The following is a 12,300-nucleotide window of genomic DNA, read 5'->3' as shown; positions in this document are numbered from 1 at the left end:
TTAAAATACAAAATTAAGAAAACAGAGCATACTTAATCTTTTAAGTTTGTTTTCATATGGAATGCAGTCATAAAACCATATTCTAACTTACTAAGAACATCCTCTGGGTTGTAGTCATCTTCTAATGGTAACATGTGAGTAAACTGATCCTCCTCTTCCACCAGATCTAGTCCCTCTGGAATGATTGGATGATCCTTGAAGCCATCCTTCCGTACAGCAAACATGACTTCTATCATGTACTGCACACGCATATCAATTTTAGATTCGTGCAGAATGTGTCTAAGACGGTCAAAGATTGCTTTGGAAAAAGACAGAAATGTAAATATGAAAAGTATTTCCTAATACAAACACCAACAAGACACATTCTGGATAACTACACTTACCATTAATAGCTCTAGGAGAAACTTCTGTTAATTTGAGCCCACTCTCTTTAATAAAACCAATTGCTACTTCAATACTGTCATCAGTAGGCCTTTCAAGAAGCAAAGTCAGCATTTCCAAACATAAAACCTCATGAGCCTATGGAAAGAATATCAGTTAGAATGTACAATGTGACATTGTGCCAGTAATTTATTGACTGATCAGTCCATTCAGCATTCAGGATGCCACAACACATTTCTAATCACACACACCAGGCAAAAGTAGTGGGATAAAGCTAATTAACAGAAAGTAAAAATTTAAAAAACATTTTTACCACTTGTATTTATGCCAACTTTGCAGTGAATACGACTATTTTGTTGAAATGAACAAGCAAGCAATGAAAAATGTTTGACATTTAAGAAAAAAAAGTGCATTTTCAAGAAGTAAACAAAATAGCAATTATATTACAGAAACTAGCTGCAAAGACCTTGGGTCTATAATTAAAACAGGTCTTCCAGGATCAGGTATATAAGCAAATGGTGCATCCAGGATTAGTTTCTTCCCTACTGAAATGCTATATATTCCCTATGCATTCCTGCAAAGCCATCCTGAAACACCACTTCTTACACCAAATTAAATTGCGTTATCCTAATTTCTAACATGTAGAAGTGGCATAGAGCTGGATAAGATTTTGGTTTAGTTTTAACAGAGTCTAGTTCTGCCTAAACAGATGACAGTGTTGCAAAAAAATTCTGCTTAAGATCCATGGGACACAGCCAAACATGATGCTTGCTTTGCATCAAGATTTGCCTGAATGCTGGCCCAAGCATGCTTACCAGGTCTGGGGAAGCTGTGGAACCTGAGTACAATGATAAGTGATGGTAACTGCACAGGCTATTAACAAAAAGTTTGTTCTGAAAATGTCCAAACAACTTACATCAGGCATTAAAAGGAAATCTGATCCCAAACCTTCTGAACAGGGACAGCAACTTAACTTAGGACTTGAAACTAAAGAAATAGGTGTACAGAATTTGGACTGAATAGAAAAATGAAGTAACATACCACATTCTGATTCATCAAATGTGCAACAAATTTTGAAGATGTTAGACAGAGTTGCTGCAAAAGAAATAAAACAGCAATTTTTTATACGCTGTACATGCAAGAAAAAAATTGTAATTTAGACTTACTACAATTTGTCATCTCACAATTAAAAGTAACAAAACTATTTTAGGATACTGATACTGCTCACAATTAGGACTGTATACTTTAAAAAAAAAATTAAAAAAATCACAGTACTAACCCAGAATAGGTTATCAAGATTTTATGATACTCTTGTACTACTATAATTTATGTACTAATGATAGAACCTCACGCAAAGCTCCTGGATGTGTTTCTTTGAAGTATGGAATGTGAACACACTTGATACAAAGTTAACACACAGCAGAATTAAAAAAGTTTTAGCATGTTGCTGCTTCACATTTTACATACCTTGTCATTTCTACGATATCCTTTGCGAAAATTGAGTATCAATCTCTTGAGAATCAATTCACCAATATTTGGAAACTTTGAATTGATGATTGCCACAAGAGCTGCATATACATGGGTAAAAATTGGAGAGGCACTCTGAGCTTGCAAAATGGATCTAGAAAGCAATCCCCTGTAAACAAATAAAAGTTTATGATTTCTCTGGTAGTAAAACATTTGATATTTTTATTCAGTACATATCAAATGAAGTAGTATTGTACAGTTGGAAAAGTTGGAAGGTAACAGATTTTTGAAGCAAACTGTTGCTTAGGATGCTACACTTGGGATTTAGTAAAATGTGCTGCCCAAATATATTTGAGTTGAGAAATTTTTTAAATTTCTCTTCTCTTTTTTAAAATTTTCTCTTCTCTTTCATTAAATACTATTCCTATTAGAAGTACATTTGAAAATAAGCACGCAAAAAGTCTTCATCTTGTATCCTACAATTAGCACTTTTTTAACCCAAACACAGACTGCTCTTAAGTTTTAAAATTTGTATGATTGCACTGCTTCTTTTCCTCAGCTGAAAAAACAACATCCTGTTTACATCAGAAAAAACATCTGCTTTCAAACCATTTATGGAAAAAAATTGCTCCAGTGTAATGTTTAACTTAAACAAGCAATAGAAATGTCTAAGAAATAACAATTAGATTTCCATGAAAGGTCCCTAACAATAAAGATCTACAGAGGAGTAATGAAATCGAATGTTCAAACTAGAACGAGTGAAGTAGTGCTTTTCAATGCTTTTCACAAATGAAACTGTGTACTTTCAACATAATAATTACATTTTGGAAATGAGAACTGATTACAAAAAGACTCCTACTTAAAGCCTAAGTGAATGTAAACACAGGGCTCATGATAATTACACTAATTACTACACTAATAGTCTCTCTTACATTTATATCACGACTAAAGTCTGATAAGGATCTGAGACTTCTTTTCCCTTCCCAGTTTTGCTTTTCCTAATGCTTAATACATAGAATTAGACTTCTGCTGCATTAGTTCATTACAAATGGTTGGGCGAGGAAAAAAAAAGCCCTTCAAATGTGCATCTTCAAAATGTACCCTGGAATGCAACTGTACTTTCTCTGTGGTTGAGTGAAATCCTAAAAATAACATCCTACAATGTATTAAATACAAACCACAGAGGATTTTATTCCTCCTTACTTTGGAGGTGCCAAACAGAATTCACTTCATATTACTGCACAGAAACAGAATACTGCATTTTGAAATTATTATTTATTTCTCACAAACTACAGCTGGTCTGGTTCAGAACCCATTTTATTCAGAACTCGCTATTTAGAAAACTCAGAAGAGCACTTTACACCTAGGTAAAGTTTCATGTAATTTATTTTTTATGCACCTTTGTGAATTTTGGAAATCAAAATTAACTGTAAGCAGGGAAAAAGTGCTGTTTTCCATCTTCATTATTTTGAAATTTACAAACCACACATGCACACAAAATAAAATCTGCAGACAAACATTCTCAAAACATTGAATAAGCTCATTTTAAAACTAAAATATTACTGCTTTTTTCAAAATTAAGTTTTGTGGTCATGAAATGCAAGCAAATGAAAAACAATTTTACAGCAGATTGTTTGGGACTTCATTATTACTTTTAACAGAAATCACACTTGGGAACCAATTGCTCAGTCTCTAGATTTTACTTAATTCTATTCTGTTATTTTTCTGCTATTTGCAGGATTCTGATCTTTCCATCAGGTATGACATTCCTGAAATTAACGCATTCCTTTCCATTGACCTCCTCAAATAGCAGCGATTAAGTTGTGACAGAAAAAGTGTTACTCTCTGTCTGAAGGGAAGACAGAATTTTATCTGGGTACTTTGTTTAGTTTCTCTTTTTGTTTCAGTCATTGTTTAGGTTGTTTTTTTTTAAACAGCAGCTAATCTAAGAAACCCCTACTCCTTCAGACTAATGCACTTAATCCTCATCACATCAAAACTGAAGCAAGGAAAGTCATCACACAGTACTTGTGCAGTCACTGTGACTTGGTACTGTTGTCAAATAACAATAATCTTCTATCTATATTAAAACGATAAACAATCCTGCCAGAAAACAGTAGTAAAACTTTTTTGGCTAAATACTGGTTACAAATATTTCTCACAGAAGAAATCCAGGAATACAAAAGCAAATAGACAGACACACCTGTAAATTTCAAGTCATTCGTGTAAAATGTGTAGGCAAAACCTTTACGAAAAGGAAAACTACAGCATCTGTAACACTGTTATTCCTTCAAACATACAACCCATTTCCCAAGCAGGGCAATATTCTGCACGGGACAACTTATTCTAAGCTTAATTTTAAAATCTGACTCATGTTCATACAGTACACATAGCTATGTAGACATGAACAGTATACGTATTAGCAAGAAATCAAAAAAAAAAAAATTGTTTTAAAATACTAATACTCACCTTCCACGAACAATGTTTTCCTGAAGGAGCTCATGAATGATATTTTCTATATTAGAAACGTTTACTTTATTGACAAGACCATTGATAGACTTCTTCAAGGCTTCCCAACTCATTCTCTGATATGCCAAGCTGTTACAAAGGTATCACAAGATATTAAAGCATAAATTGGAGGTAGCACTGACATTTTACATACACACACAAATGCATAAGAAATATGAATGTAGTTTGTAATGCTTAAAATAGGTAAAAAGAAATTCACTGCCTAAATGTGAAGACTAATTTACAGGCACACACTTAACTACTAGAAAATCACTGAACCAACATAATATATTAAAATGTAGCTCTCCACAGATAAGGTATAACCCAGTACGTTCGGTTTTCCAAGATGCTGAAAAAAATCCTGAATTATGTTCTTTTCCACTTCCACTTTGCAGCAGAAGCAGGTGATCATAAACTGAGTCTTTCACCTTTCTGATAAAAATGTACTTTCAAAAGGATGACCACAGCCCTCAAAAGGTACCACCATTTTCACCAACATTCACTAAAATCTGTTACAGTTTTTGCTTTTCAGTAAAAATTCTAACATGTTACTTTCAACAAACCTGCTTTTATCAGTGATTTGCTCTTGCATCATCCTGAGCTTGGCAGGTGGAATGTATGCACCACCTGTGCGAGTAAGGATTGGATCCACTTCCTCTTTCTTTTTCTTGGAAGTAGTCTCATCATGAGCAAGGGAGCTCTGAACTGTCGACCTCTCTGGACTCCTGCGATCGGGTGAGGAGTATCTCCTCTGCCTCCGTCGATCAGATTCTCTCTCCTCCCATCTCTCATGGTGTCTCTCTCTCCCCCATTCCATTCTTCTACAAAGAAAACAAAACAACAAAACACCACAACCTAAACACCCGAGGGCTGATGAAAAGTTTTCACATTTTATTCTTTAAAATTAGTATTTTATTATTGATTAGGAAAGACCTTGATACCTTCCTTCTGAAGTTCTGTCATCATAGTACTCCCTTCTTGAATATTCCTGATCATATCTGCTGTCATCAGAGTATCTTCTCCTTCTGGGAGAGGGAGACTTGTCCCGATCTGTATCCCTTTTTGCAATCCAAGACACAAAAACCTTAGTAACAGGCTTAGAAAAGCAATGCCATGAATATCTACTTGAAATGCAATGTTACAATACAGAACCATTCCACTTCTGCAACCTGAGTTTCAGTTTAAGCACCGTGCAAATGGAAGATGCTCCTTTTATAATAATTTGTTGTCAGCAAAACCTAAAAAAAATTAATTTAGTACTGTAGAAGGAATCTGCTCTTACAATTTCAAATTAAATGCTAAATGCTTATAACATCAAACACCAAAGGTAAATTCAGCACTGCACATTCCCTGGAACACATGCATTCATCTGCTTCACTTACTTTTGCCTATGTACCATGAAACAGAACAGACATTGTTAGAAAAAAAAAAAAAAGTTACTGTATTTAGAACTAGAAGTTTAATTCCAATTACAACATGAAATTAAAAATAAACTGGTAAGAGTGCATCTCATGCCTCAGTGCATGCACTTCAAGTGCTATTTCTGCACCTCCTGCTGGCATCAATCTTTTCCTAAAGTGATAATTGTGGTATCTGTTATATGCAAGTCTAAACAAAGAGCTGGCATCTAATTTGCATTTTCAAGCCCCATGACAATTTAAGTGAATAATAAGAAATCTTGTAAGATATCGTTTTAATAATAAATCTATTTAATTACTGCTATGCTGACATTCAAGTACTTTATTAAATTTACACTTCTTTTTCACTACTCAGTTATGGTAATACATAAAAAGGAGCAAACCTTGATTTTTTTTTTTTTAAAACGTGTCTAACTCACTATGTAATGTATAGATACAGAACCATAGGGCATAAAAATCACTCTACCTGTCCTCTGGAGATAAACTTCTTTGGTGTGAACTGTAGTTTTCCTTCCTTTCGTACCCAGAACCATGCTTTGAGAAAATAGAAAGAAAAAAATAATGTCCCAACATTATATATTCCTTATTGGGAGCACATATATCTTGAAACCAAAGGGTACCATGCTTGCACTTCCATACTCCTTTTAAAGAAGTAATGGCTATCAAATAAAACTAATGGCACTCAGTTATGGCAAGGAGGGGTACTCCTAAATAACAAGTAGTTAAGCAACTGGACCCACTGCTGCCAAAGCTTACATGGGCTGCCAAATACTTATATGGGCTCAATACACTGGACAAACACTAAAGAAAAAAAAATAAATCACAAGTTACAAAAAGAATGTCTAGCTCAGGAAGCTGCAAATAGGCAAAGATGGCATTTCTAAACCATCATTTTAGGAGAGTAATTTTAAAGCAATTTTTTTTCTCCTTGGATTCTGAAAACTCATTCCTATCCATTCAGAAATGTACCACACATTTAAAGGAGAGCTTTGACTTTCACAGTAGAAACACAGCTGCCTCATTAACTGCTGCTTCCTCTAGCAGTCCTTCCATATCTTTTCCTTTTAACATCAGGGCTTATTTTTCAACACCTGTTTTCTCCATTCCTCCACGTGTCTATGATTTTTGTTGAGCAATCACAATGTCACTTTTCATCCACTATTTTATTCTTATACACTTATAATATCAGGAACTTCCACTGTTAGGGTAACAAGCACTAGAAACAGCTGTAATTCACTGGCTATATGTATTTCTCTTGTAATCAGCTGCTGGCAACTGTAGATATTGCTTTACATTTAGGGAGCTTTATTGCTTGCTTTAACATCAACTACAAACCTAATCACCGGCAATAATGGCATAATGGAACCCTGGAACACTTACATTGACTTGAGTCACCCTGCTCTTCATCTTGACTTCCTACTTTTTATGGAATTCTTAATGTGGAGCAACAAGACAATCCAAACTGGAGTTCAGCGTGTGAAAAACATTTCATCTACAACGCACGAAAGACAATCAAAAACTTTTTACTGTACACGGTGCAGACATTTGCGCTTTGAACTTTTCTTTATACCTGCATAACTCCTAAAACCACAACAAACCAAACAGCTCCCCCTCAGACCTCTTAAGGTTACACAATACATACAGCAAGGGATGGAGGATATAAAGGGGCACCCAGGCCCTCACCAGCACCACCGCCGCGGCCACTGCCGAGAGATCCGGCAGACAGACTGCGGCGGGGGATGCCGAGGCCCTGCTCACAGGCCCAGCCACCCGGCCGGCCACCGCGCTCTCGGCGGGGCTACGTTACCACCCGGCCCGCCTCCCGCCGCCCGCGCCCGAGCTGCGGCCTGGGAGGAAAGGCCGCGACCCCCCCAAACCCTCCCCTCCGGGAGAATCCTGTCACCCACCCACCGACCGATGGACGGACAGACAGACCGATCCCAGCCCCCCGACCCCGCACCTACCGCCCACCACCGCGCACGGCCGGGAACAACGTCACTTCCGGCGGAAGCCGTCGCATATTGAGCGCGCGGCCGCCGCCACTGCCGCTCTGAACGGGGCCGAGGAAGCGCGAAGCCGCAGCCGCGCGGGAACCCCTGCGCGAGGGGAAACGACGTGGAGAGGGGCGGGGCTGGAGGGGGCGGGGCGGGGCTGGAGGGGGCGGGGCGGGGCTGGAGGGGGCGGGGCGGGAGGCCGCCATCTTAGGGCCTGGCAGCCGCGGTGCGGGTAAGGGGGTTGTGGCGGTGCGGCTTCGTTTGCGGTGTCACCTGTCACTCTGCTGTTTAGAATAAAAATGATTGTAGCGGTTGTAGGAAAAAAAACCAATTCAACCCAAAATAACAACAAACAAACCCCCCCCCGAAAAAAAAAAACCACCATAAAAAGCCAACTCCAAACAAGAAAAACCCAAACACAAAACAAAACCAAAAAAAAAAACCTCAAAACCAAGCAATGCAAAAAACAGGAAAATAAGCTGAGGGAGTGACTCCTGTGCTTTGTAGCAGTCCTATTGCTCCTTTCTGTTCAGTCTACGAATCTCCAGTGCCAACGCCAGATGGTGTATTAGAAAAACAACCCCATTGGCATCAAGTGTACATGGTACCTGTCAAAAATATAAGTACAAAAAAAGCACCCAGCTGTCTTCATGGAAAATAAGCTGTGCAAAGTCTTCAGTAACTGTAAAATTCAGTGAATTTACTGAGTGGATTTAGCACACCTGTTTGAATAACACTTCTGTCACTTATATGGAGCTGCTGGTTAAATATTACTTGAAATATATCCAGGACATATGTAATATATCATATTGAGAGTTACAATGTTGTTAGGGTTGCTCCTTATTAGATGGGGGGATTTGGCTTCTGAAGTTTGAAATTAATCGCCACCGATTCACACAGAGCCTGTGGCTTGTAGGCACAGAAATGTTCAGACTGCAGAATGGAACTGAATGCATGGGGGGAGAGGGGGCCAGTGAAGGAGAAGGTCTTAAAATTCTTATGGTTCATTTTCAGCTCTTGTGAGGTAATGAAAATAAACTTTTAGAGGTTGCAGCAGATCAGGGTCAGAAAGGCATTAATTCGGCAAGCGCCAGATGGTTCCTGCAGGGACATCTGTACCAGAGCCGTGTGGCAGCGTGGCTGCTCTGCAGCCCGCCGGCATCCACATGCAAGTCCCTGTGCGTGTGAAGGCAGTGGGATACGGGATTTGTTGAGGGGAAGAAGCTGGCAGTTGGTGGGAACAACTCCGGAGAAACACTACTCACAATTTCTGCTTTCTAAAAGAGAGGAGAAATACATCAACAGCAGAGTCATTCTGATGAGCTGGAGTGTACAGTGACCTCATGCTGACCTATAGCTATAAATACAGTTATCTATCTAGTAATACATTTCCTGAACTCCTTCCACAGCTGAAATTTGCTCAGCTATGATATTCACAGACCTGCCCAGAAGATCCTAACCCAGGAGCAGCAGGTATTTCCCGGCAGCATCCCTTGAAGAACTGGTGGATGAAAGCATGTCAAAATGAATGTCAAAAAGTGTGTAAAAAATACGTGTTTTATTCCTGTTCCCTTTTCCCATTCTGTGACACCCTCGATCATGAACTTTGGTTGTGAGGGTGGGAAATCGTCTCCTTTACTTTCTCCTGAGTGTCAAGAGGGATGTGTTTTCCAACGTACTGTAGAGTCCTTGCCCGGTCTGAAGGCCCCGGGGCAGCCCAGGTGGCCAGGTCTGGGGCCGAGAAGCTGGGGGACTCCTGGTTGTACCTAGGATTGAAATAAAAGGAAAATGTTAGGCAGAAACCCAGCTAATTAAATGTAACACAAAGTAAGGAATAAACACCAAAATCAAATGGTGAACTAAAGGCAGCAAAATGACAATGTATCATTCTATAAAAACTACTGAACCTTGAGTTCTATGACAAAAAATTCTGTTTAAAAAATCATGGAAAGCAGAAGTCCTATTCCATGCTTATTTTTGAGGAAAATCCCTTCAATACAGAGTTACAGGAAATCTTGTGTTGACTTATTCTGTAAAAATTAATGCTTGGGCTACAAATTTTAAGCTCCACACTTTTTTGGAAAGCATAGTTTCCAGTATATTCTTGCTGCTTACTAGAAGTTAATAACTTTCAAGAATTACAGAATTGTTTTCTCATTCACAATAGCTTGTTCTTACACACATTTATTGGAATAGCTACCACTTTTTAAATGACCTTTCAGGATTTGCTTCCTTTATTATTCAGCAGTCTCATTCTTCTGCTAGTGCTTGATGTATACCCATATGAGTTGGTTCTCATTGTGGGAATGATACAGGCTTCTGCTTTTGGAGGATTAAGGTGTTGATTTTTAAAGAGTAGTTACTGAAAGGATGGGGGTATTTGTTGCTCTTAATAACAAGGAATCCTTTGCTTAAAAACATGCAAATTCGTGTGTATAGAGCACTAGATGAGAGTATTAAAAATTCAGCTGTGCTTGCATGTTCAACACTTCACATTTTATTTGGTCTCATCACTATGGGAATGCATTATTTTCTGAGAATTTTCTTGGGACAAGGCTATTGTAACAAAATGTTTCTATGTCCTAGTGATGCAAACCACCTCCTCATTGCACCCTGTGGATTGCTTTACAAACTAAAGACTACAATGTCCTCTATATCCAATTCTTACTTGAAGTTTGGGTCTGGTGAATTTGCACCTAACAGTTGTGATCTTATAAGCAGCATGGGCATAGCATGATAACATTGACTGAGGCATTATTACTTTGTTGTTCATGGAATTTTTCTTATGTTTGACTTGTGTATTTTCTAAATGTAAATAACAGACTTAGTTATGTAAATTGAAAATGTTACCATACTAACACTTCATTTTACGTAGGGCTTGATTCTACCACCAGGCTCTGTCCTGTACATGAGTACTGGTGACATTAGGACATTATATCCCCTGACTAGATGTTCTGAAATGCTGTAATTTAAAAGAACCATTCTTCTGCAGCATTTATTCTCATATTGAGTACACATTAGCAAATACAAGACTGGAATTTTTTTTTTAAATGCAAATATAGGAAAACATTTTAATAATGATAACATTCATGCAGTCATACCATTTAGTTAAAATTCAGACCCAGCACTTCATTCCACAAAAGTGCATGTATGCCTTTAAGAGTCCATTGTCACTGGTACTTTGTAAAGAAATACTGGTTTTCATGAACTCCTCTAGTTGGCTTGGTGGCTTAAAAGAATATATGAAGGAGAGAAGTACACAATCAAATTATGGTTTATTATGAAATCATGCTTTTTTTTTTTATTCTGCTGTCATCTTTTCTTAGGATTCCTAAAACGATGCTGCCTCTTTTCTTTTGGACATGCAGATCTCTCTTTCATTAGGGACACTACTAGTAACGAGAGTGATATTAAAAATGCAGAGACACATTTAGTATAAAATAGGGGAGTCTGGCTCAAGCTCATGTGTAAGAATTTATATACTACAGTTTTATAGCCTCCAATCCAAATTTCTGATAATTTCTAGAGATACTTTTTCCTGCAAAGCATGCACTTCTCTGCAACATCAGTGCCCCTCTTTTCCTTCTTCTGTGCCTGTCACTTGCTTTCCCACTGCAGCACACGTCCTATTGCATGCTTGACTTTTGTTGTTGTTTTGTTAGCAACAGAATTCTATTTTTTGGCTTTCAAAATGATTTGCAATTGTGGAGAGACTGAGACCAGCATGTATCAGGATGCTTATACAGATCCTGAGGATATGAACTGTTAAATGTTTTCCCTAGGTATTCCATGAACCCACTGCAAATACAACATTACCTGCCTGTGAATGCTCTGTGATTTCCCATTGTGCTGTGAAAGTAATCTTTTTCCTGACTCACACTGTGAAAACAGGTGTCATAAAATGAAAAGGCATATGGCATCAATGTGGCAGCAGAATCTCAAGAGAAGCTTGTCCTGTGGGTGATGGCACACATACCATCACTCAGGCTGTCCCTCCAAATTCCCTGGGAGACAGCAAACATGGGCAGCTGAGCATTCCCCTCAAAGGGAACCTGAGGACAGGGACAGAAAATAAACAGCTTCAAAAAGCTGTTTCAAAAGCAGCTGAATAACACAGGGTGATATAAATGTGACTCTTCATTTCTCTGCTTAGATGTGGAAAGCAGAGTAGGGGTGGGGAAGGTGAGATTCATTGAACAAGAAAGGAAAAAAAGCAGTTTAATACTGAATAGAGCAGTGAAGTGAGCTTTTCCTTTTCTCCTTTCCTAAGTTATTGGTTTTGGTCTTGGATTATGGAGTGAAGCTCCCTTCCATTAAACAATGTTGGTTTTAATTCTGTGAGGGTGAAAAGACATGCATGTCCAAAGCCTGCACTTCCTGAGGCGGCAGTGCAGGTTCAATAATCCATCCCAGCATTTTTGCATCTACTAGACTGAAGATCCCAATGGAGTCTGAAGTAGATCCATGACTGGTTTCTGACTTTTAGAGAGTAGGAAGAATTCAGGTGCATCCCCTTGCTTGGTGTGCCTCAC

General features: G+C 38.3%; 1 protein-coding gene across 2 annotated transcripts in view; it reads right to left on the bottom strand.

Moving 5' to 3' along the window:
- CWC22 (CWC22 spliceosome associated protein homolog) overlaps positions 1-7,863 on the bottom strand; it is a 29,122-nt gene extending 21,259 nt beyond the window's left edge. The window contains exons 1-10 of one of the 2 annotated variants that reach the window (XM_071747206.1): positions 7,739-7,863; positions 7,155-7,266; positions 6,241-6,308; positions 5,298-5,414; positions 4,920-5,177; positions 4,318-4,446; positions 1,849-2,017; positions 1,423-1,476; positions 384-519; positions 92-298 (exon numbers count right to left, since the gene is read on the bottom strand). In XM_071747206.1, the coding sequence (XP_071603307.1) occupies positions 92-298; positions 384-519; positions 1,423-1,476; positions 1,849-2,017; positions 4,318-4,446; positions 4,920-5,177; positions 5,298-5,414; positions 6,241-6,308; positions 7,155-7,181 (1,165 nt within the window). In that variant the 5' untranslated portion in view covers positions 7,182-7,266; positions 7,739-7,863. Of the gene's footprint in view, positions 1-91; positions 299-383; positions 520-1,422; positions 1,477-1,848; positions 2,018-4,317; positions 4,447-4,919; positions 5,178-5,297; positions 5,415-6,240; positions 6,309-7,154; positions 7,267-7,685; positions 7,709-7,738 lie in introns of those variants that run through there. The other variant, XM_071747207.1, reaches the window with a different exon arrangement.
- Between the last annotated feature and the right edge of the window lie 4,437 nt (positions 7,864-12,300).

The sequence above is a fragment of the Heliangelus exortis genome, chromosome 6 (assembly GCF_036169615.1).
Source record: "Heliangelus exortis chromosome 6, bHelExo1.hap1, whole genome shotgun sequence".
Lineage (NCBI taxonomy): Eukaryota > Metazoa > Chordata > Aves > Apodiformes > Trochilidae > Heliangelus > Heliangelus exortis.
This window is presented reverse-complemented; position numbering and strand designations above follow the sequence as displayed.